Here is a 26,874-nt window from a genome sequence, read left to right on the forward strand (position 1 = left end):
AAGCTGATAAACAAGAAGAGGTATCAAAGCCTAGCCGATCACTAGAGGAACTGGGTATGCTGCCTGAAGAGTCCTGGAAAGCCGAGTGTGGGACAGGTCTGAAACGAGGCTCTCCATCATCAGGCTGCAGAGAACAAGGCTACTCACCTGTGCACAGTACTGGGATTTGGCTGCAGCCACAAGAAGCTTTAACACTGGCTGGGACTGAGAGACCAGGGGGGTCACAGCATGGATGACTGCAGTGAATTTGGAGGGGGGCTTTAAACCTGAAAGGGAATGACAGCGAGAGCTTAATAAAGCACTGAAAAAAAAGAAGATTCAGTAAAAAGACTCTATGTTCCAGTGGCTCACCCTAGAGCTGATGTCCCCGTCAGTACAGTTGTCCTTTAGCTCTTCTTTATGGACAGAAGTGGAGAAAATGGAAAGTTGACATGTGACAACCAACTAGCCTAGAGACCTCTCCAGTGTCCAGCTCCAGATTTTGTGGACATTTTCTTCCCTTAGTGATGCCTGTAATCTTCTTTTTTTTATGGTCCCAACGTTTATCTATGCACTCTGGTCTGCTCTGGTCACTTACCTGTTAATGTCTGTACATAAGCACACCTTTTCCATTGGTGGATTTATAAGTACCTGCATATTAACTGAAGGGGTTTGTGTGATTAACTATTTCACCTAAGAATCCGTATGTAGGACAGGTTCAAAAGACAGCATCTAGCATCCATTCAGGCTTGACTCTCAGATCTCCCATCAAGTATTGGTGGCACTGAGAAACATTGGTAGACCATTTAGGTTCCTTCAGCTGGGAAGTGCAGTTATTCTCAGAGTTAAGCACCCTGATACGCACTGAGCACTTAGAACAGGACTTAGCAAATAGGAAGTACTCTGTGTGATCACCATCAGCATCCTCAACACTGGCTCCAGCATCTGCAGCATCCCACTAAGGGAGCTGCCATATTTCAAGAACGGCTGCTCTATGTAACAGAAACACCACTGAGAGAAAAAGTATGTGAAACAGACTTCTGCCCAATGGGAGCTCATCACAGGAAAGGACAATGAATATGCAAATCAACCATTACCACCAAAGAGAAACAAGAAGGCATCCCCTTGGGAGCCCTTCTTCAAGAACTCAGAAATTACAAACAAGTTAAGAGCCTTTCAGAACTTCATTCATTTAGACCTACTAATTTGGTACATTAGTAGCTTAGGTATGAACCAGGCATTGTGGGAACATCCCAGTTAGACTTTGATATAGGTGGGGATGTAAGTTAAAATCAGAGTGTATATGTGAAACGATTATGCAAATGTTTTACATGGAAAATTGTGCCTTCCAATTAGCATTTTAATTGAACTTAAGAAAGAAAGTGAGTTTCTCCTTCTCCTGATGAACACTCAAGTAAGCACGACACCCAGGCCTGATGAAACACTTTTTAACAATGGAAATCAGTCATTGCTTTTAGGTGTTCTAGCAAGAGTTTAAGAAACACCATAGACATACTTCTAAGGGGCTAACTCTGAGTGAAGATCACAGAGCTCTACAAGAAATGTCACGATTCTTATCTACTGCCTTTGTCAGACAAGGAATTCTCACTGGCCCACAGTAAACTATCCACTGAATTCCATATGGTCTCCACAACATGCCCTGTTTACATTAAATGGTTATTCACTGCTGATGGATACTTTAGGCCCTGAACTTCAGTTTCACTTAGTGGGATTCAAGCTAAATATGTACAATTTAAGAAGGGTGAAGTTGTTTTGAAGCACATTCATACAGAGTGGACGACCTGGAGTCTTCATCATAGCGGTCTGAAAGATGCTTTATTGCCCCACGTTTTCTAGACACTGTAACTCTGAGCTTACATATCCTCATGCCACTAACATGAGAGTGTCCGGGGCTCCAACTATGGAAATGCCTGAGGTAGGAGCATCAGCCTCTGTGGAGCTGTATCTCTGTGCTCACATCCTTCACCCCACTGAGATCAATTCAAAGCTGCTTGAGTGTACAAATTCTATCAAACATGATCTCCATTTCAAACATCTAGCCTGGCATTCGCTCAGTGTATGAGAGGACCATACTAAACATTGGAAGAATGCATCAATTCTTCCTTGTCACATAATCTTAATTATTACTTATTTCTCCTTCTTAGTTCAGGTTTTTCTAAACGTACAGTAAGAGAAGTGAGATTATGGGAAAAATCATGGAGATATACACACACACGTGCATACCTACATACATACATAGATACATATATATATTAAGTTTATACTTAATCATTTCTCATGTTCAAAATGATCTATAATTTAAGAACATTTCTCAACGAAGTCTACCAAATGTACAGGACAGCTGCTCAGAGGAGAAAGAAGGCCTCCTGTCTTTTTTTGTTTTCCAGTACTCTGTTGTATTTACAATTCTTGATTGTGAGTCAACTCTTTAAAAAGAGCTCAGACAACAATCCCCCACCCCAGCTGTTGGGGAAGAAAGGTCACTTCCTGGTAATCACAAGGATTCACTTACCTAAATTAGCATAGTAGTAAGGGAAGTCTCCCAGGTAAGAAGAATACTGTGGTAGGACGAACAATCCTCCAGGATGTTTGTTCCATATTAAACTGTTACGTGATATGTGCTTGAATATTCTGTCCTGAATAATCTAGAAAGCAAAGCAGCACGTGGTGAGGGTGAGTCTGAGATGATTCTTAGAAAGGGTCTTGGCTCATCCATGACAGGGAATGACGATGTTGAAAAGACACAGTACATTCTAACTGTTCCTCCTCCGATTCTCTATTGATAGAAATGTATGCAAGACAAAGCAGTGACAGGCTCAGCAGGACAGTAAGAGGAAGATATGGACAGTGGCTGACAATGCTTGTCAAGTTCCATTTTAATCATAAGTTCTGGCATCTTTTTATTTTATTTCATTATTTTATAATTATGGTCCTTGCTAGTTTCAAAGTACAGTGTGCAGAAGAGTTCACTGGTTCTTGGTGGTGGGGCATCTATATATAGATTCAGATGTTATCAGCAAGATCTGTTCTATGTGCACAGCAATGTCAGTGTGGGCCATGTGGAGACAGAAGCAAAGACAAGAGAAGGCAGATTCACTCCCCATTCCATCCCTTTAATTCAGGAGGGAGTTTTAAATTGCCTGTCACCATCATTAATTCCCTTTTCAAAGTCAATTGCAAGACTTTGAATACTGTTTCTGTATTTTGACTTCAAAAAGTAGTGAGTTAACAACTGCTCAAAACATCCTATACGGAATGGGACAAGAACCATGGCATATGAAGACTAATAATTGTCAGGGTAGTTCATTAGTTTCGTTAGACTTTGGGACCTTGCAGATCATTAAATTCTACATTTAGAGACAAACCTTCCCCCAACCTGAATCATTTGTCAGTTGAATGTGATTAGTCTACGTTACGGCTTTCTCTCTGACTTTCAAACTCTTGTAATGAAACCATTGACTCATTAAGATATGATGTGAAAAATAATTAACTTGATACAGAATATCGTACCAGGAAAAAAGTTTAAAACTCAAAAAAACAAACAAACCAACAAACAAAAAGCAACCTCAGGGGCTTAGTTGTGTTTGACTCCCAACAATGAGTCACTGAATCAGCCAATCAACCCTGATATAATGTTTAAGGATACGTGAATCTAAGTATGGACTTCTAGGATTTGCTAAGTTATTAATACCTTTATCCATGTCACTCCCCACAGTGATTGGTAGAACAGCCAATGTATCTTTTAAATACAGCACCCTATATATCTTTTAAAACACATCACCTGTACTTTCCTACTGAACGAAGTAGGGAAGAAGTTGAGAACGAATGAATAATCTCAATTCATTATTAATATTTGCATTTTTATCTTTCCCTCAGATCAACATTGCTAATTTTATATGATTAGGTAACTTTCTGAGTTGATGAAGATTTCAGGAATCCAATTATAATGCTGATATTTACTGCCAATGGTACAGAGGCACGGGTTGCAGTGCCATCCTCTAGACATCTACTGTGAGCAACATGTGAGAACTGGGAAGACATTTACATGGCACGAAACTGTCTGTATACCATTTATTTCATTTTTTCATCTCACATACTCTCCCAATGCAGGCTATTATTTCCTTTCTACAGTGGTCCATTTAGATCTCCCTTATGTTTTCTTCCTAAATTTATGTGCCTTTCAGCATGGGGTCACACAAATGATCGTGGCTATCAAGACACAGAATAAATTGGCAATAGGCAGCATGAGAAATTGAAGCTACAAACAAATGACACGGAACTCGGAGATGTTACAAGTAGATCAACATTTGCTTGGGTCTCAGGGAGGCATGCTTCACACGGTCACGGACTCTATTCACTTAAAAGTCACAGCTCTGGTTTCTTTCACATTTTCCAAATATGACCATCAGTTTATGGAACACTCTTGAAATTCTAATAAGCGTTCCATACTCTTTTTAAATGGATCTTGAAAAGAAGATACAAGTGTGACTACATAGCACATAGAACTTAACCTCGGCCAACTGAGTTGTGGCCTCCAGGCTCATCCTCTCACTGGTAATAAAATGATAACGTATCATTGACATGACAACCGCTCAGAATGTCAGATAATCTGCCTAAATTCTTGTATCTAAGATTTGATTTTTGCCTTTCAAAACAAATTTCATTTCATTTTCTAGATATAGCCAGTATTGTTCTTTTTATGTATTTCCCCATAGTACTCATGGATTATTTCTCTGAACTGATCAAAATAGAGTAATTTTTCTATGCAAAAAAAATGAAAATACTTATGAATAAAGTTTTCACATTCACTAAAGATTCTTTAGGACTTTGGTTTGTCTGTTTTTCCTTCCTTCTTCCCTCCATTCCTTTGTTCCTTCCTTCCTTCCTTCCTCTCTTCCTTCTTTCTTTTCTTTTGTTTCCTGAAACAAGATTTGTCTGTGTAGCTCTGGCTGTCCTAGAACTCACTCTATAGACCAGGCTGGTCTTGAACTTAAGAGATCCACCTGTTTCTGCCTCCCAAATGCTGGGATTAAAGGCATGTGCCACCTCTGCCTGGCTACCAGATGTGCTTCTAAAAAGCTTACATATCATCTTGGATTGTCAAAAGTTTGAAGGAGTCTGGATCTCATTCCAACAAACAGAAAGGTCATTTTTCAATCTCCTAATGTCTAGCTCTCCCTGTCACTTCACCAGACAGCTCTCAGGATTCTTGAATGGCATTCAGTGCGTACATTTTATTGCTGTGAAAGAAGATATAACATTTAGAGGCTGGACACTTCCTTACACACACACACACACACACACACACACACACACACACAGAGAGAGAGAGAGGGGGGGGTGTGTTTGTTGTTGTTTGTTAAAGATAATAATTGTTGAGTGAATTTACAGTGTAGAATGACAGGCTCCTTATTGTTCTGTCATTGTCTTTTACAAAATCATGGGTAGTGGGGTTGCAGGCTGTAGTCATCTTCATTTGTTTCTTGATCAAATAATACTACCTAACACACAAAGTGCCATGATATGACATGTGTTCAAAGCCAAAGCAATCTTTGATTGACATTAGTTCACTGGCTTTACAGGAAAATCATCTGCATAACACAATAGTGCTATAGTTTAAATGTGCATAGTCAGATAATTGAGAAGCAAATGGGAAAGTTCCACAACCCCATCTAAAACAGTGTCTTCTGCGCTGCCATAGGCTGTTATGGTACACCAGATGTCATTATAATCTCATGCATGCTTTTTCTTTGCTTGCCTTGATCCTGAGTGACTAAGGTCTCACCCACGAGGGAAAACTATCTTTCTAGCAGCTTGCCATTCATTCCACTGCCATTTGTCAATTTGCATACAAGTACAAAACCGAAAAATCCAGTTCCAAAGAGAATAATTCCAAAATGTAGCAGTCAGGCTTGAGAGCTAATGGAATCCCAAGTCTAAAAGAGTGGGTATGTGAAATGTACTCCTACTTGGGTCTCCCTGTTGATGCTGTTTAGAAGGTTGTAGAACCTTTAAGTAAAGCAGTGCTAGAAAAAGGAAGTAGGGGAGGGCCTTGAGATTTGAAAGCCAGGTCCTACTTCCCATCTACTTTCTATTTCTAATCTACAGACAAAAGAACATGATTAGTGTTCTCATACTCCTGTTCCCATACTTTCCCTGCCGGAATCCACTTTAACCTGTGAGCCTGAATTGAATAAGCCTTCCTTCTCCTAAGCTGCTCTTGTAAGACATCTATCTGTTCATAGTAATGAGAGAAGTTACTAATGTGGATTCTCCAAAGACTTGTAATCCCATTCTCAGGGTCTAGACTATGATCAACAAGGAAGAACTACCACAGATCTAGAGTCTACGGGTAGATAAATTAAGCAAAAGAGCCTTAAGTCTATGCTGTTCAGAGTTAACTTCCATTCTCTTCCTTAGCAGGGCCATAACTGATCGAATGACACACTGTGTGTAAGTGCTAGGCCAAGTGGGCCCTGCCGACATGTGATCCTTGAGTTCATCTCAGAAGCGTGTACGCTTTGTTGCTTTCTGTATAAGGATGGCATTTCCTTTACCTCTTCTGCTTTTCTGTTTGTTGAATATAGGGTAATGCAAGCTCTGAATTAAGATGGGAAAGCAAGTGTTATCTCTCTTGCAATTTGCCTGAGAGGTCAGATTGTTACAATCCAATCTTGGGATGATATAGAGAGATTTGACAGCTGCTATAAATTTGAATGAAGTATATGGTTTTAGTGTTTTAAAAAAAAATGTGTTGCTAAAGAATTGTGTAGCTTAGATCCAAGGGGAAGAAAGCTTTTCTAGGCTCAAAGATGAAAACAGCTCAATGTAAGATTCTATGGTGATGAATGTAACACATCCAGCTGTTATTGCAGGAGAATGGAGGGAGCTCTGTTAACTTAATAGACAAGAAACTAGATCCACACAATAACCTGCTGCAAAAGAAATATAATTAATGAGATATGATCTTTTGCATGGCAAATTAGCAATGTTGTCTGTGTGTTATGTTTTAATTATAATCCTGAAGGCTCCCAAGAATGTAGCAGAGGAGGGACTCTCAGAGACAGCGTGTGAGAGTCTAAGTGGATGAAACCATTTACTACACTGGTCCCCCTATTGTAGGCAATGAGATATGTCATTTATGGCAGTCTTCTTACTTACATGGACTGCTTTATTTTGAAATATCAAAAGAATGAACTAATCACTCACGATAGGTTCTTTGCAGCAAATTAGAGAAGACAAAAGAAAAAAAATCAGCTTCAAATAATCCCCTGCTTAAAAAGAGTACAACTAGGGTATGAGAAGACGACTCTGCAGTTAAGGGAGCTCGCGGAGGAGCCAGCCTCAGTTCCCAGAACCTGCAAAACAGCTCACCATCATCTGAACTCCAGTTCCAGGGGATCCAACACCCATTACTGACCTCTTGGAGCACTGTGTGCATGTGGTCCACATATATGCATACAGGTAAAACATTCATACACATAAAAAGTAAAATACATTTTAAAGGTGAACACAGGTAGTTATATCATGTCTCAGGAATGATTTTCCCTAAATGTGCATAAGTCTATATTATGTTAACCAAAATCAAAGATGGGTTCCCACTGTTTGAATACATCCTAACCTGATTTTTAAAGGAACAGTATGAACATTTTCTTATACCAATAAATATATGTCCTTACTACACTTGGTGTCTGTGTAGTATTCTTCAATGTAGATGCACCACAATTGGCCAATCTGACTAAGGATGTACAATGTTATAACTAACATAAACACTAGAACCTATGCTGCTTGGAACTTTGTTCATTAGATCATTATCTTCTCAAGAAGTACAGGGTGAAAATTACGCTTTCTTCTAGAGGTGTTAGCCTCTGCAGTCATTCTCCACTCTGATCTTAAAGTCTCTCTTCTGCACCCTTACTGCCATGATTTCAGGTGACATCCATACTGACACTATAGTTGAAAAGTAGCATTTTACTTCATTTTAACTTCCTCAAATTAGGGCAAACATCACTTTCATAGCGACTGATGCATACATGACTTGACTATATACCCTTAGGAACAACAACAATTAAATTTAATTAGCAGTTAAGCCACTCTACACTTTTGCATCTCTTCTCTTTATTATATACATCCACACAATACCACAAAGGATTCTATAGATACTTCTTAGATTATAAGGGTGTCTCATCCTGACAAACTCATCATAGACTAAAAGTAAAGTAGGTTGAAAATGTCTTTACTATACCCAATTCATCCAGCATAGTAATCTAGCAACACAGCACACTGAGAGTTCAAGTGTGGCTGACTGGGAGGGAGGGCTCATGGCCACTGCTCAGTTTCACAACACAATATTATACCAAACATAGTGATAGCTTGGGAAAAGGTACAAAAATAAGTACTCGAAATATCGATTTACTGAATGCATGTTATTCTTTGCATCATCATAATATACTTAAAAAAAACCCATTAAGTCAAACCACTATATGTACAAATTATCTCTATACATCTGTCATCATATAAATATATATATGTATAATTTATGTGTACATACATTACAAAAACATTAGGAGTTTTTTCTTTTAGTAACATAAAAAATTCTTCATTTTAAACTCTAATTCAGAATGTTTGTGGAAAGATGCACTTCATCCGGTTTTGGGAAAAGATGTACCTCAATCGCTCTGATCTGTGTGTGTTGACAAGGTCTCACTGTATTCTAGCCTTCTTGGGAACTTGATATTTTTCTAACTCATTTATCAGGGTTTACATGTCAAAAATAGTGACTTTCTTTAGCTTCATATTAACTGTGAACCTCTGCCCTCAGGTTTGCATTCCTTTACAGTGTCTCCTGATAGACAGAAATTTTAATGATTTTTCATCGTCACACTTACGTGTGTTTTATGAAATCATGTTCAGAACAGCTTCTTTAATTTAAAATGATATGGTTTACCCTACTACATCAACTATATTATCTTTTTGTGCCTGTGTGAGTGTAGAATGCTCACCTGTGTGGAGGTAAGGAGTTGACAGGGTCTCCAATTGGACCTGGAAATTGTAGTTTGGGCTAGCAAGCTTCCGGGATATGCCTGCCTCTGTCTCCAGTAGCATGGCAGACACAGGCCCATGTCACCACAATTGGCTTTTACATGGATACCAGGAGTCCAACCAAGTCCTCATGCTAATGCAGCCAACACTTTGATACTACATGCCCACTGCTGTATTCACAAATTTAACTTATTCAGAGCTAAATAATATAACTCATATCTTCTCTCATTTGAGAAGCTGGATCAAAGCTCCCATGATTATGATAGCTTTATAATGTGTGCTAATTAAACTATGGAAATAAATGATCGTTACTACTTTTCAACAATCCTAGGCTATGGTAGGGCATTTATTCTTCAAACTATAGCTCAGAGTAATTTGTCTATCTTCTTTTAAGACTTTGATGTACAGATCGAGGAAAATTGCTATCTTGACAGTAGATTCCCCCATTATTCAAATTTTGCTTTATGTCCCTCAATTTCATGTGCCATTTTCATCAGACAAAAATAAAACAATGTGTTTTTCACGTTTAAGGAAAAAATAGTAAATTTAACAAAATATATTATGACTTTTGTAATTCTTGGACTCTTTGGTTCACTAATTTCACTTCATAAATACTACCCTAAAAGTGTAGGCAGAGACAAAGTCCAAAATGCAAGCAGAATATTGACTAAGGCACGGTATGCACTCCCAGCCAGTCATCTATGCAGCCAGTAGTCATCACAGACGGTACTCGTGACCTGCAGCAGATGGGTAGATAAGCAGAAGCTTACCGCACGGTGGTATTAGGTGAAGACAGATTAAAACCTGGTCTGGGTACACAGGTGAACAGCAGCAGGGCAGGATAAAAAGGCTAGGGACACACCCGAGGATGTACTACATAGCCCAACAGAACACTGTGGAAAGAGTAACTAAAGCCATGGGAAAACCAGAAAACAACTTACACAAAAAATTAAAAGCTGAGGGAAAAGGGGGCTATCTTTTAAACACAGATCATGATTAAAAGCCATTAGACTAAGCAGTTAGACAGTTTGATATAAAAAAAAAACATGACTGCAGTAAAATATGTATGTGTGTATACGAGGCCAAAGGCTCTGTCTAAATGCAGTCATCAGAGAAGCCATAGACACTGAGCCTAATATTTCAAATATTCCACATTTCTAAAATATGCAAGTGTCAATAATATTGAGGCAGTTTCTTTTGTTTATCTCTGGGCTTCCTGAGCAAGAGACAGATAAAATCCAGTTAGTTTTGTTAACATTCTAAGATGTAGAAGGCTAGAAAATGATTTATTATTTTTGAAGAAAAAAAATCTTCAATCTGACTGAGAAACAAAAAGCAAAAAAGGAATGGAAAATAATTAAAATAGACCTTCTGTTTACCTAGCTTCAGGATGTACTCAGGCATATGCATGGGAAAATCATGGTGACTGGTTGCCTAGAGCTGAGACCTAGAGCTGAAACTAGGCTGGTGTGGAAAAATTTCCACTGTGCTTTGACTAACACTGACTCTGACCCTCCCCTCAGCAAGAACACAACATGGTCATATGGATGGACCAGGTGACTTCAGTTTCTACAGTATTACTTGGCTATCTTGTATTTATTCGAGATTGTATTAGCTTTCAGAGTGATCGTTAACTTCCGCAGGATATACTCTCCAAGTGTGTAGGAAATCCTCCCTCCCCATTCTCTAAGCTCCTGGGTCACCTCAGGAGACAGTCTGATCACTTCCCTGCTCATAGGTCTGAAACTCATGAGTGTGCAGTTTTCTCTGTTCTTTCTTAGCCCCTTGCAAAGCTCTGCATAGCCTGAGGCCACTGCTATCTGCTCTACTTCCTGTGGTTTTAATCATTTTCATGACTTTCTATTTTCCTCCTGCCTTAAACAAGGCAATATAAGAGAATGAGACATGGCTCAGTGTGTATAGAGGACTTTCTCAATACAAACACACACATATACATGCACTCACATGCACAGAATAAAGCAACTTGAAGGTGTTTATCCACTCATCTGCCAGAGCTTCCCCTTTTATAAAGATTAACATTTTTGACACCAGTTGGATACAATCATGATGATAGTTGGCTGGTTCGGTTGCATGTGTCTTCAGAAGCAATTTTGCTGTGTCTTAAAGTACCATGCCCTATGGTGACCACTAAACTGTTCATATTTTAAGAGTAGTAGGAGATATTTCCCTTGCTTGATCATTATCTTTTTCTCTACATGCACTCTGGAAATATGCCTTCAAAGGATAGCACCGAGTCTGAGCGACAGGAATTCACATTATCTCTGAAATTATGTCAGACAAATCACTTCGACCAGAGCACAACTTCCCTCCATGTCGCTTCTACTATGAGAATTTGGCAGGAATGAAGGCATTTGCTTGGGAATGGTGAAACAGATGTGGGGTGGGTGGGGGTGGGGGTGGGGCAGTCACTAACCTATTCAAGGACAGAAAATTTGGTTTTGTCCTATTTGACTAACTGCACAACCCAACAGCAAAAACAAGGTTGCAATAAAAGGACTATTATTCAAAGATCATAAGAGGAATGGTCTCACTTACCTCTAATGTAGTTAATACAATCTTCTCAACTGAAGAAAAATAAGCCTCCCACAAGAACTGTGTCTGCTGTCTAAGTGCTAGGATTTTATCCTGATGAATAGACCTGATTGTAGAAGGAATCTGTAACATTAAGGAGAACACACAGTAATTATAACTGTAAAACAGAGAGATGAGCTTGATCAAAACAACCCAGTGGGTTTGCTCTTTTGTTCTTCATAGCATTGATTTTCCAGAAAACAGGTCTATTAAAAAATCATCACCTGGGCTGAAATGATGGCTAAGCCAGTAAAAGCTAGGCTCACCACCAAAGTCACCAACCACTAAGTGAAAATGTCCCCAAGAACCATCAAAACAAACAACAGGTCTAAGAAGGCAACCTCAATGGCATTCAAATGCATGGAAGCTGTGCACTGGCTTGGCTCAGTTCTAAGATTCTGTGTTAGCAGGTCAAGTTGCACAGGGGACTCCTACAGTCATTAAGTTCAGCTCCCTCTTCCTCCTCCTCCACTCTTCCTCAAACCCATGAACTCTTTTGCCCTGACATGGACACTATAAGTCCTGGAGAAAGTAAACAAACAAAACAACAACAAAAACCAAAACCAACCAACCAAACAAAAAATCCTTTCCTAAGAAGTGCTACCCTAGGAACCATGAAGAATCTATAAATGTGTGTATTTAAAGACTGTTCCTGAACCTACCCACTCAACCCAAACAGATTTAGCCATGTCTACATGCACATCCTTCTTCTAGCCTCCTCTGAACCTTTTGTACACCTGAGAGCTCTCTTCTCTACTCCAGCCCTTACCCTAATTTCTCTGGATCTCCCAAGCATTTCATCATAGGCTGTTCTATATACCAAGTTAAATAATTTTGAAGAAAGGCCTTTCTTCTTGTTCATACTGCTATATGTTTTATGGCTAAGAGAATAGTTTTTATGCTAGCCATTCAAGAAATAAGAGCCTAATTGAGCATGGCTAGCAGAAACTCTCATCAGGATATTGTTATTTTTAATAGCAACATAGCTTGATGGTAAGGTAAAGGCATTAAAGGGATTCTGATTCTACTATTTACTAGATATGCTTCCTTGGATGAGTTAGGTGCTCTCTTGGATTATTCGTTCATAACATGACATGGTTAGGTGCTTAGTACAGTGTCTACAATATAGGAATCTTAATTATGATGGTTCATTATTACTGCTATTACCATTGTTAGCACAGGGAGACGCTATTCCAAGCTGGACCAATTGACTTTACGTAGAGCTAGGCAAGTTGTTTACAATCTGCCTATAAATTTGTCCTAGCCCTAGTTCTACGATGCCTTCCTTGGATTTCTGGCTAAGTTTTCCAGGCTTGCTCCCTTACTGTATGTACAGTTCAAGAGCGCTTCTGTTTATGTAATCTATACTAGACTCCTTGTGATTGTCAACCGCCCTGCTGTCCTCACCTTTCTGCATGCTTGCCTCCCTAATGCATGATGAAACAGACTACATAAGAAATGCTCTGCCAACCACATTAATAGGAAAGTTACTCAAAATATGGAACTGCATTATTGTTGAGTTCTCATCAGAGGGGAAGGAGATGATGGCACGTTGCTAAGATTCAAGCCGGCCCCTAGGAAAAGCAATGAAAATGTCTCATAATAAGAACAGAAGGAAAAGCTGAGCCAATATCTTAATGTAGATACTAAATCTATGCTTTGAAGAGAACATAATACTGAAAAAAAATATGGATGCCACAGGTAAAGTTAAAACACTGGCAGGATCAAGGTCAAATGGAAATAAAATATTCTTAGATGAGCTAAGCCATTCATGACACAGATCCTTGATAAGTCAAGAAAATTTATTTTTATTTGTTCAATGAGAAAATGACCTAGATTGCCAAAGAAAAACTAGGGGGGAAGAAACAAAACAACCTCATCCTCAGTTTTCATAAGCATGCCCTTTTAAATGTCAATGGCATTCTCTAAGTCATACAGATTGGCGTGGCTGTTTTTATCATCGTCACGAGAGCTAATCCATTAGGAAAATGCCAAAAGCTATCATTGCTATCTGGTCTCCAGAAAGCCAAGTCCCTGGTTCTTCTAAAGGGAGGAGAGAGGTCCTTAGGCTCAGCCACTGATACCACCCCATCTCCTCCATGGCAGCCCCCTATCCTGTCACTTCTAGAACTGTGTTCTATCAGTTTGTGTGTAGGATTGAAGTATCTTGACAGTGCTCTGCAAAGTGCTCTGGAGGACGATTTCAATTGGTTGTCAAGATAGAGTTCTAAGTTCTAACGGCATGTGGCTACTATTGGTTAATATTAATCTGCCTGTCCTCAGAGACAGGTACAGGAAAGTGATGAATTAATTACAATTTGGATGGGATGATTTGAAAGTTCAAGAGCTCACTGAAGTTCTAATAAAAGGCTATGTGTAGTAATGGGATCTACCAAAATAGGTACAGGAAAGCCACAGCATGCTTCTCAGTGACAGGCTGACAAGAACATATGCAAATAAAAACACCAGAGCTGCTCTAAAACAGGAAATGAAAAATTGTAACATAACAAAAAACATTTCCCAGAGCACACATTTGGGCTCTGTGCCAGCTCTTTAAAACCATTGTTAACAACCGTATAGTCACTGTTCAATATGGAAGCAGCTGTGTAAAAACAGATTGCAGATGAGGAGGAAAAATACTAGCAAGTGTGGGCACAGGGGTATGAAGAACACAATCTTTAGAGTCAAGTCAAAAAATGGCTTCAAAGGGTGAAATATCCATACTTTGGTGGCACTGGACAACCACACTTACACTTAAGTATCATGGAATGTTCCCTACCCTAAGACAAGCTCCAACTTGTTCACAGAAAATTCAAGGGTGTATTGGTATAAAAATGAGAACATGATGACTGATGGTTTTCATACCCCAAATTTCCTTTAATGAACATGTATTATTAAAACAACATAAAAGGAAAAAAAAGACAAAGGCAGTATGGACGAGCACCACACGCCACCCTGAGTGGCATGTATGAGAAGGGATGGAGAGATGGCTCAGCAGCTTAGAGCACTGAACGCTCTACTCAGACATCTACAATTCTACACAGAGAGCTTTCTCAATATGTCTCGGAGGTTGTCCCTATTGAATTATACCAGGGAAATATTGCTATGAACATTAACATTTCAAAAAATCCCAAACCTCTTTCTCAGTGAACACCTATGAAATTATGTTTTATTTAGAGCAGAACGGCATAGGGATGGGGAGATGGCTCAGCAGTTTAGAGCACTGGATGCTCTACCAGAGGAGCCAGGGGTTCAATTCCCAGCACCCACATGGCAGCTCACAACTATCTGTAAGTCCTGTTCCAAGAGATTTTACACCTTTATTAGACATAGAAAGTCAAAACACCAATGTACATAAAATAAAAATAAAGAATTTTAAAAAGGAGAACAGAATGTGCTAACTCCAATGAACAGGTTCACCATTTCCAGAGGACCCATTCCTACAGGTTTGAGCTGAGGTCCCAGAGGCATCAAGATCATAGAGCTGAGAACTGAATGAAAGGGAAGCTGTTGTGGCCTAGGCTTGATTGGTCCACAGTGCTCTCCATCACAGGGTGCATTCTCTAGATGACTGCATTCCTTTACCAGTCCATTAGCAGACCAGCCAGGAACACAGAAGGAAAATCAGAAGCACAGCTAGAAACTCTATTTCTTGAATATCAATTATTTTTGTTTTAAAAACAAGAACATTAGAGATAATCTTTCTACAAAAACGTGTCGAGGTTTAAAGATACAGTGTCTAATGCCATGAAAGAAAACATTAACTGTGGTATGAGAGTATGTGGCAGTTTACAGAGAACCTCAAATATGACTGGGGTGGGGGTAAGGCTTTGGAAATCTTCATGGACTCTTCTTGCTCGTTCAGTTCTCCGTGCAGGCTGAGTTCCCTTTCCTTGCACAACTGAAACTTTTATTAGGGGCCTTTCTTTTAAATATTTATGTAAGTGATAGCCCTCCTGTGGATACTCAGGGTCAAGTCCAGCAGTAGTGGTAACACGGGGCATAGCAATGAGCCTAGATAGAGCTTGTGTTCCTGAGTCAACCAGAGTGAATGCAGGAATTGAGCCGAGAGGGAGTGTCATGTCTGACAACATTGGTGCTGAAGCTGGTGGGGATCCACCTCTCCTCACTCAACAAAGCTCATACATTTTATCAGCAATGGCTATTTCCCAGAATATATTCTGTGGATTTGGACAGATTTTTGGGTTGGAAAGTGAACAATATCATATTAAACGACTTCATATTCACCATGACACAGGCAATTTTCTCCTGATAAAATTTCTTTTATGGAGCTGACCTTTGGATTCATCTTTTTTGAAAGTTTGGATGGGGGCAGCAATAATCTGCTATTCTGCCGAAGGCCACAGCCTGTTCCTTACCTGTAATAGCAATCTCTCATCACCTATGACGGCAGCTTGGTTCCAATTAATCACTTCGGAGAATGGCAACTCCCATCCATTGCTGAGCATTACAGGGACACAGGCAGCCTGAGCAAAGGAAGGATTTCATGAGTATGAGGATCCTGACAGCAGGAACCATTCCAATCAGGAGAAGAGTAAGTACAAATTCAATTACTGACATTGCTTATGTCACATGGGTCCCACATCGCTCAGGCTAGAAAGCAAGTAAGTGATTCAGAATTACCAGGTCATATAGGATTGCAAGCATTCCTACCTGACTCAAAGGTTTTCAAGTCTCGCCTTAGAATGCTAATCCTATTTCTATTCTAGTACATAGGTTTGGCTCACCTTACTTCCATGGGGATGAATGGCCTTGCTGCAGAAGTTTTGATGAAACAAAAGATTTCACAAAGACAAGCATCTACATTAGACTGTTAAATTGATTGTTGTTTCATATCAAACAACTAACACTCATTTTTATTGTTATAATATTTTATAAGTTTTAAAGAATATGACAAAAAAGATATTGTAGGTATTGAAGGGGGGTTCTCTGGGAGGAGTTGGGGTACAAAAGGAAAACAAGAATGTGATTTAATTCTATTTACATAAAATATGTTTTTAAATTTTAACAAGTTCAGATAAATTGAAATCATGTAACTTTTCTCATAATGCAATAAAACTTAAATAAAAAAACAAAATAAATAAATAAATGAAAATGTTAATTAAAAAAAAAAGAAAAACCAAAACCAAAAAAAAAAAAAAAAAAAAAAAAAACCTGAGCATAAAAACCTCGAATATACACCATTTTGTCAACGAAAGTGCCACAAATACATCTCATCACGGTTTACCTCAGTGTCATGAGCCAGTGGGGAACAGGATGGGGCCCAACCTTTTTAGGTAGAGTTTTGTGGACATCTATTGTAACATCTATCCTTCCTTTCTCTATAAGCATCTAACTCAAAACCTTGTTCCCTCCAGTGTGTAGTGCAAACTACAGTCATATTAGTTTCTCTTCTGCACTAGGATATCAATAAGCTAAAAGACAAAATGTAGTCGCCAAGGAAGTCTTTATTCAACCCAGTGAGCAATTTGCTCCCTATAACATCCATGAAGCTTCCAGAACGCCAGTGAGTAGCGACGGCATGCTTCTCAGAGCGCACAAAAAGCACCTGGAAATGCTCTGCCACAGAAGGGAGTTCTTCAGCCTGAGGAAAGTGTAGGACTTACGGTTCAAATGATAGGATGAAGAAGCTATGAAGCACTCCTCAAATACACAGATTCAGACAAATTATAAATTATTGCAGGCAGGCAGGCAGGCAGGAAGGAGAGAAGGGAGGTAGAGGGCGTATTTCTTTTGCTATTCAAGAAGACTGGCTGCAACACAAAAGCTGGGCACGGTGATACAAGCCTTTAATTGGAGCACTCGGGAGGCAGAGGCAGGAGGATCTCTGTAAGTTCTAGGCCAGTCTAGTCCACACAGCTAGGGCTATACAGAGAAAAACAAAAACAAAAACCCAAAACAAGAGGGCTGGCTGCAGCCACAGGAGACACTTCTGCAGTAGGGCTGAACAATAGAGAGACTCCCATACAGGCTTCGGAGATTCCTCTGAATTGCAGAGTTATGGCACATCAGGGCAAGTCAGTAGCATCACTCTTGAAGAATTTAGATGAATCAAGAGAGAATTTAACCCACACTTTCATTAGGGGGGGAATAACAGTAATACTCATTTTTGGTGCTCCTGACATTGGCTTACAGGAGAGAGGAGAGTTCCCTCTCCAAACTCAGGAGCAATGTTAGCAATGAGATCTGCGCAGCTGCTCTCTATCTGCAAATGTGTCCCTGAGAAATCCAGTCTTCCTGGTGGTGAGATCACTTACTGTTCTCATGTCCAAAGTCAGGGAGTCAATCTTCCTCCCACTTCTGGCTCTTTAAAACCATTTCAGATTTTCCTGGGAAGTGTTTTAGTCCCTCAGCAAAAGCTGTGCTTTTTTGACTACTCTAAGAGGGTATGAGAAGCATGAAAACAGTTTGGCTTCAGTCCTCAGTTGGATGCTGTAAATTTTCATAGTCTCTTACCTGCAAAGCCTCCAGGAATCTGAAGGACCCAAGCCTGCGACCACGAGGAACCAGACAGAAAGTGGCATTGTGCAGCATTTCCCGATAATCATACCTAGGACAACGAGAGTTCTGATCAGCAAGTGGAACTCCAGGAGGAAAAATGGATGGTGGGAGATTAGGGCAGGGCATCAATTTACCTTGACAATTTACCCCTGAGTAACTATAAGCCTCAGGGAAGGGCAACTCTCACTTTTCCATTTAACGGGGCAAAGAGCTTGTTGCACGGGAAGAACAAAAAGGAACAATCATGCTGTATGAAGCAATAGGATCACTTTTGCAAACAGTTTACAAAGGGACAGGTCTAATGGTTCTCATAGCAATTCGTCTGGCCTAGCCTCTGTTTCCTAAATCAGATCGGGGAGGGGGGCACACAAAGTCTCATTACATACCCCTGGCTGGCCTTAGAACTTGGTAGGCAGAGCAGGATGGACTCAAACTTACAGAGATCCACCCACTTCTGCCTCCTGTGATCTGCGGTTGGTTAAAGGCACACACGCACTCCCCAGGTTCCCCCCTCCCCTTTGGTGAAAGAGTTCTCTGCCACAGACTAAGAAGCATCCCTGATACATCTGCTTCTCCCTTAATGCCACCACCACTCAGCAACACTAAATGTTCTTGTTCTCTGTTCCCCACACCATGCTATTAAAAGATACTTCGGAACCCTCCACCTTAAGCGCAAGCCAACATTTGTCTTCTCTTCGAATTGGGGTTTCTACATTTAACCAAGAACATTTAGTGACTCCAGATAAATAGCACTATGTATAAGTATGGCTGCTTTGACTTTTGGGGAAAGACTCGGGGCAGGGCGGCAGGGGGAACAGGGCATGGGAGGCTGAGGATGGGGAGCAAAAGAAGGCCTTTGTGCAGAATGAGAAAGAGGCAGAACGAAGCAAAAATACCAGGGGGAACTGGAAACTGGGATAGAGCATGGAGATTCTTCTTTTGACTCAAATGCCATTTAATGTTATTACACTGTTTTTGGGGGGAGGGGGCACTCCAGACAAATTATAACATGACTGTCACTCGTCTCTTACTGTCAGTGAAACTTAGGACCAACAAAAAGCATTTAATTATTTGAGTCTCCCATTGTAAAAGTTATTCACACCAAATACATTCCTAAGTATGCACTTTCAACTTCACTAAGAGTCTAAGAGAACTCGGGAAGCTAGAGATGCCTTGTGTCCTATAAAGGCTCTTGAGTCGCACAGCCAAGATGAAATCACTCTCATTTTTCAAGCACTTCCAATGTAGCGCAGACAGGTGTGACTCTGACAGTAGCATATGTCACCGGCATTTTCTAACTCTAATAGTCTAATTTAACCATAGCCTGGAGGCACTGGATTCTTCCCTCTACATTTTTTTGGGGGATATTGATATATACATTCATATTTTTAAAGTCCACATCTATTTTTATATTCTCATATAAACTAGGCATATGGGAGTAAGCCAATTTTCAATTATAAACCCGTCATTAAGAAGAGACATCATGCAAAGGACCATTTGCTTAAACAAGCATGTACAACTAATTTGCACAAGAAAAGGTCACTGTGAATAGATTAAGATTATCTCCATTGAGAGCAAAATAAAAAGCCCTTGCTGCATTAATTAAGCTGCAAAATAGACTTCAAAGTGGAAAGGATTTTTAAGAAGGATCAAATTCAGCTAAATAAAAATATTAAATTACAACGGTAATGACTTCTCTTTTTTCACCAAACACAGAAAAATAATTGACAAGTATGTTCAAGTTCAAATGTTGATAATGTCTGAATTTTACCTAATAGGTTGAGAAGAGGGGGAATATACTGACACAAATTATGTGTGAAAGTTAAACTGATTTTTTTTTTTTTTAATATAGAAAGGTCGAATATACTTCAGACTCCTGTAAGGTTTAAGAGATACTCAGAATAGAAACCCCTGGAGGGACCAGCAGAGTCCTACATCCTCATCATTAAGCTGCTAAAAATGTAAAATCTTATTAGTGTCTTGGATTGTAACAAGTTTCAAAGTTTCCACTTGCAGAATTTACTTTCTAGAGTGTGTGGAGGGAGAGGAAGGGCAGAAAGCTCCCGGGAGAAAGTCAAATGACAGTTACACTGGAGGTGTTGACTTCTAAGTGGCTGTACAGAAGCATTAGTTGCTGATGGAGCAACCGAAGCCACATGATTGAAGCTTGAAGTCATTCATATAATGAGATGAGGGAAGCACCCTGAACCGTTAGTTCCTGCTCTGAGACCATGAGCTTAACACAGATGTTTTTGAAGGTATCTGCTTCCTCATCTGAAATAAAGAGCCAGTCAGATTACATGCCTCCTGTCTGTCAGCTTCTACACTCCGTTATTCCTTGTGTTGTTGATTTTAGGAATAAAAGAAAAATGTCCTTTGAGACCATTCCACCAAGACTTCCACAATCTTTCTAAGAGTATGTATGTATAAATTCATAATTGCTCAAATGTACACAGTGTGTGTCTGACAAGTATATTCACAGAGATAAAGACAGTTGTACAGGATATATATACATAACTTACAACAATATTGTGTGGTTTGAATGAGAATGCTCCTCCATAGGCTCATATATGTGAATGTATGGCCCTTACGTGGTAGAATTGTTTTGGGAAGATTAAGGAGGTGTGGTCTTATTGCAGGATGTATGTCACAGGGGGTAGACTTTGAGTGTCAAATGTCTCACAACAGGCCCAGTCTCATTCTACCCTCCCCTGCTTGCCCCTTGTGGATCAGCTGCAAGCTCTTAGCTGCAGTGCAATCCCTTGCCTGCCTGCTGCCATGTTCAACCCATGATGGTCATGGTTTCACCCTACAAAACTGTAGACAAGTCCCTATGGTGTCTCTTCATAAAAAGGGAACTGAGAAAAATACTTTTAAGCATGCTAAGCCCATGAAACTTTTTCTCTTTTGGATTCTATGGTCAAGGAATTCATGAAATACTGAAGTGTTTCAAGAGGAGGGGTAATGCTGGCCTTTAATTGGGCCAGTCCTGGCTTCACTTGGGGCACTTCCTGCTTTGGTAGTCTTTAACTCAGTCTCCTGTGATAGCTACTCTTTTGCTTAACTGAACCTGTGCATGTATTCATGTGTCCTTTTAAAAAACACTTCTGATGATATTGTCATACTCAGACAGACACTATCCAGAGGTAGTTGCTTTATCTACCCAAGAAGGAACTGAATTGATAAGATGTAAAATCTGAAGCTGGACAGCTGGTAGCACATGCCTTTAATCCCAGCAGTCATGCAGAGGCAGGTTGATCTCCATGAGTTCAAAGCCAGCCTGGTCTATAGAGCTAGTTCCAGGACAACCAAAGCTAAACAGAGAAACCCTTTCTTGAAGGGGGTGGGGAGGCTATAAAATCTCTTAAAAGCAACCCCATCACCAGAGAAAACTAGAACCATCACTCTAGTGTGACATATCCAGACCCTGTGGAATTCTCTCCCCAAACCCACATTTTACTAGTGAAAATTAAAAAAGTTTGATTTAAACTTTCTTGAGTAGTGCCAAATGCATAAGGGGTAGAGGGGTTTGAGAAAGTCTCTCCAGCCTTCGATGACTGGCATCTATTTCATGGCTTGTTCCATTTTACTTGTTTCTATCTCTGCCTATGAGAACTTAACTCTAGAAGCTCCTACCTGGTAGGGAAAAAGACAAGCCACTGAAGCAGAGACACTTTCAAATCATACATCTACTAAGAAACTTTTGTCTAAAACAGTGGTCCTCTACTTTCCTAATTCTGTGACCTTTTAATATAGTTCCTTGTGTTGTGGTGACCCCAAACATAAAGTTATTTCATTGCTACTTCATAACTGTAATTTTGCCATTGCTATAAATTATAATGCAAAGGGCTTGAGGCCTACAGACTGAGAAACGCTGGTCCAGACTATGTAAAGCACGCTTCTGATACAATAAAAGAATCCAATGTAAACATGGGCTAACAATTTGAACTGATATTTTTCCCAAAGAAAATAAACAAAGCACCAAGAAGATACTGAATATCATTAGTCACTGGAGGAATGGAAATCAAACCAAAACCCAAGGAAGAACCACTCGCTCCCTGCAGGACAGTGTGCTATCTAAGAGGGCATAAGAGAACAAGCACAGATAGAGACATGGAGGACAAGAGCTCGTCCTTGGGAGGGCACAGGAGAACAAGCACAGACAGAGACATGGAGGACAAGAGCTCGTCCTTGGGGCTGGAATGAGAGAAAAATGGTAAGGCTGCTTTGAGGACAATCTGGCAGTTCCTTCTCAAACTAAAAATGGACTTTTCATATGAACCAGCACTGTACTTAGGCACTTATCCCAGAGAAATGAAGACTTTTTTTTCATGGGAAAACTGTCCACAAATGTATACACTGGATACTCTTCAGAGTATGAATGAGGCAAGATTGTGGTACACACATAGCCTAGACCACTTCTCAGATGAATAAAATAAAATGAAGGAAAAGAACACGGGTCAAAAGTACACAAGGACCTCAGGGATGCTAATGCCGAGTCCAAAGCCACCCTCTAAAGGGTACACACTACAGTGCTCCATTTTCCTAACACTTGACTATGAGGCTGGAGAACTGAGAAGTTGTTACTACTGGTTAGAGGTGGGGGAGACAGACAGGCAGGTCAAGTAGGAAGACAACATTCTAAAGAAGACCAATTCCGGGCGGTGGTGGCGCATGCCTTTAATCCCAGCACTTGGGAGGCAGAGGCAGGCGGATTTCTGAGTTCAAGGCCAGCCTGGTCTACAGAGTGAGTTCCAGGACAGCCAAGGCTACACAGAGAAACCCTGTCTCAAAAATACCAAAAAAAAAAAAAAGAAGACCAATTCACCTTATTAAAGTAAGGAGACGTAAAACATGCTATAATCACACATAACTTAAAACATGCACACACACACACACACACACACACACACACACACACACACACACACACACGTAGTGAGACAGGAGATGTGTCAACTGTTTCCAGGGAATTTGCAACTGCAGCTGGTATACCAGTTGCCTCCCCTTTGCAGGTGGGCTTTACAGTCCATACTCTAGAGGTTCTACACAGGCCTTCCTAAGGGGCTCCAGAGAAAATAGGCAATAGAAAAAACATGACCCTGAATTTAACCTGGAAGCCAGTACCATGCAATAGCTAGAATAGTTTTCTTCCTATAGTTGTACTGAATAATGTACAGAATATAAGTCCATTTCAGATATGCTATGGAATCATGCTATTTGAAATCTTTCCTCAGTGCATAAGATGCACTGTTGTTGCTAGTAGTGAGTCGGTGTAACCAGGCAAGGGGGACAGAGTGGTTCCTACCATTTTACCAAGTGTTGTCCCTGCCGCTTGTATCACTTGGGGGTACCAGGGAACTATAGAGATCTCAGGATCACCCAGGCCTGCTGAATCCAGAACTCTTGGGAAAGAAGAGCCTTGGATCCTACGTAAGTCCGTTGTGATAACTTAGTAAAGAAGAGCTCAGTGGTCAAGCAGCCAAACCTGGGTTCACACTCCATGTTTACTATCCACAAACAAGGCGATCTTGGGAAATGTTAACTTGTCTGGGCTCAGTTTCCTGGTGCATCCAAAGGGTTTGATCCTTCTACCAACCTGGCCAACAGATACATCTTAACTAAAGCACAGCCCCTTATGAGCATTTCTTCACAAGCTAGCTGTAATCGCCTCAGCTGAAGAGAGCCAAGTGGATTATCAGAAACACAGGCAGTTGTATGCGAGGAGATCTGGGTTGAAGAATCGGGAGTCTGGATCTCTTGTGGGACCCCCATGCAAATCTCTTAGCTTCTCTAAGTCTCAAAGCTGTGAAGCTCAAACAAAATTATGTACATGCTGTATAATCAGGAAAGCAGTATGCAATTGCAAGTTATTATGGCAAATTATATCAGAAGGAATGGAATAAACATTTTTTAAAAACTACCAACAATGAAAAAACATAAAAACATTTGCAAAGACAGCCAAGAGACAAATGTGAAGCAGACCCCTTAAAAGAAAATGAAAGCAAAAGCTGCCCCTCACCACACAGCAGCAGCATGTAGTCTAAAAGGTTTTTCCTCATCAAAAGCTGTACAAGGAAGGCCAGTAGTGTGGCTTGTTGTCTTCCCAGGGTTCCCACAGATCCTCTGTCCCAAGCACATTTGCCAAATGATCCTACTTTTTTTTTGCTAGCCACAGTGTACAGGCAAAAAGCCAGCAATGAGTCTCTAATCTTCACAATGACACAATTCCAGTCTGCCAGAGGTGACAGTTTGTCTCGAATATTTACTCTATGAACTGGGCGAACATCTACAGCGGCTCTGCTTCAGCCAGCCCCGTTCCTTATAAGTAATAATTCTCTGTTGATACTCAGATGTGTCCTTCTCCCTCCCCCCCCTTCCTCTCTTCCTCTCCCTCCCTCTCTCTCTTTGGTTTTTCCAAGACAGGGTTTCTCTGTGTAGCCCTGGCTGTCCTGGAATTCACTCTGTAGATCGGGCTGGCCTCGAACTGAAAAATCCACCTGCCTATGCCTTCCAAGTGCTGGGATTAAAGGCATGTGCCATCACTGCCTGGCGAGACACATCTCTTAGGAAAAAAATCAGAAGGAAAATACTTGGGATGGCTGAAGTTCCACAATGCTGTGGGAGGAGGAAAAGGAAATACAGATCGGTGCAGCAGCATCTCTTTTCTTGGTTGAGTGCGTGTGTGCGTGCGTGCGTGCGTACGTGTGTGCGTGTCTTCCACATGTTAGGTACCACTTAAGAAGATTGTGGTCCAGTGAAAACACTGTGAGGTTGTTAGATGTTCATATGGGGGTAGGGGGTGGGGTTATGCAGGGAAGATAAGGCATAGAAGGCTACAGATGGCATGGGTGAGGAAGATGAGAACAGGGATGTGTATTTTGCAGATTTCCAGGACTCTTGCTAAGTACTGATGAGAGTGCAAGAACTACAGACATAGGAAGATGGACATTTCTAGGCTAATGGTAGCCCATCAGAAACAAAGATCCAAGGTGAGGGAAAACACCCAATTTGGTGTGAGTCAGGAATGGTTAAAGAGGCTGCCAGCTCAGGACAGGGGATGGGGGCTAGGGGGCATAAGTTTGCTACCTCCTGGAGCTCAGATATTATTCCATGAGAGTGAGTCTGTGTCACTGAAGAACTCAAGCGAAAGAATGACAGTATCCCAGAAGTATCCCACCGACCAAAATAAGCTCAGCTTCACGGACAGAGGTGAAAACGCTGAAAATGTAAGAAGTCAGTGCTAGGGAGTCAGTGCCCCAACTCTTTTCTCTACACAATGCTGGTTCTGGTCAGCCCATATAACATCATATGTCTGAAGACATACAATTCTAACTAAGAAAAATAATGAGCTGTTCGTCTCTGACCTCTTCAATGAGCAGCTGCCACTTATAGGACTCTCTCTTCAAAACTTTACTCCAGGTGACTAGTAGGGGTCCATCCATGATGGGCCTCTGTTGTTTTTTTAAGCCTGTTGCTGCTACCCTTTTCTAAGTCCAAATGAAATGTTTAAAATTTCAATTACTTTTTGAGAAAAGAAATCTTAAAGGTCAAGACACGGGACTGTATGAAATTGATCCATGGCACTGACTGAACTGAGAAACATGAAGTGGGAGTTGGAAAATGGTTCCAGCTGGCCACTGTACTGTCTGAGTTCTCTTGAAAACATGGCACGGAGGAGTATGGGTTCCAGGGGTCATCGAGCATCCGTTGGGCTTGTGGAATCTGCTGGCTGACACACACTCACAAGTTTTGCACACAGAACTGAGCTGCTTTATACACATGTCAATCAGTTCTTCAACTGCATGGAACTAACTGCACTCTGAATGTGACTGATCAGAGTGCAGCAGCGACAGTCTTAGGGAAAGCCAGCAACACCCCTGCAGTAACAGTTGCTACCTAAAGGGGGTGCAATTCCTTGCCTTGAACATTCAACAGGCAACCAAGCACTCAAAGCAAGGATTAGGCATCACTTCCTTTGTGATCTCTAGGTGTGCGGCTGCCAGTTCTAGGCTGTCCATTGCAGACAGGATGCTTGTACGAAACAAAGGGCAGACATTTACTTTCATCCTTTCATACTTCCTGGCTTTAAAGAGAAGGCAGTTTTTATTCTATGCCAATTTAAAGTCTTTCAATACAGCAACAAGAGGAGGCAGGTGGCATGCTGTGGGCAAAGGCCTCAGTGAGAGGGCACTTAATTCTCACGTCATGTATCACCATGTGACTGCCATGGGCATAGGTTTCATACATCACCACATACATGACATCTGGCTTTCACCACAGAAGAAAGAGATGGTTGCCATCAAATATGCTCTTAAACGCATTGGGTCATAACCCCTATTGATTCTAATCTTGCCCATTGCATCCTCATGTTGAATAACCGCTGGCAGTTCAGAACTGTAATGTGGTACTCAGTACTCACATATATTAACATATAAAGCATGTATTAAGTATATATTGTACTTCCAAAGGGGTAGAAAACCATCATGGTGGCATATGCCTTTAATCCCAACACTTGAGAGGCAGAGGCAGATGGATCTACATTGTGAGTTCCAGAACAGTGAGGACTACATAGACAGACCCTTTCTCAAAAATACCATCCTTGCGCCGGGCGGTGGTGGCGCACGCCTTTAATCCCAGCACTAGAGATGCAGAGACAGGTGGATTTCTGAGTTCGAGGCTAGCCTGGTCTACAGAGTGAGTTCCAGGACAGCCAGG

General features: G+C 40.8%; 1 protein-coding gene across 1 annotated transcript in view; it reads right to left on the reverse strand.

The window, feature by feature from the left end:
* Ext1 (exostosin glycosyltransferase 1) overlaps nucleotides 1–26,874 on the reverse strand; it is a 283,742-nt gene that overhangs the window by 25,501 nt on the left and 231,367 nt on the right. The window contains exons 2-6 of the mRNA XM_031359393.1: nucleotides 18,112–18,205; nucleotides 16,014–16,121; nucleotides 11,599–11,718; nucleotides 2,513–2,645; nucleotides 148–266 (exon numbers count right to left, since the gene is read on the reverse strand). Coding sequence (XP_031215253.1) covers nucleotides 148–266; nucleotides 2,513–2,645; nucleotides 11,599–11,718; nucleotides 16,014–16,121; nucleotides 18,112–18,205 — 574 coding nt within the window. The remainder of the gene's footprint in view (nucleotides 1–147; nucleotides 267–2,512; nucleotides 2,646–11,598; nucleotides 11,719–16,013; nucleotides 16,122–18,111; nucleotides 18,206–26,874) is intronic.

The sequence above is a fragment of the Mastomys coucha genome, unplaced genomic scaffold (genome assembly GCF_008632895.1).
Source record: "Mastomys coucha isolate ucsf_1 unplaced genomic scaffold, UCSF_Mcou_1 pScaffold7, whole genome shotgun sequence".
NCBI classification, from domain to species: Eukaryota; Metazoa; Chordata; class Mammalia; order Rodentia; family Muridae; genus Mastomys; species Mastomys coucha.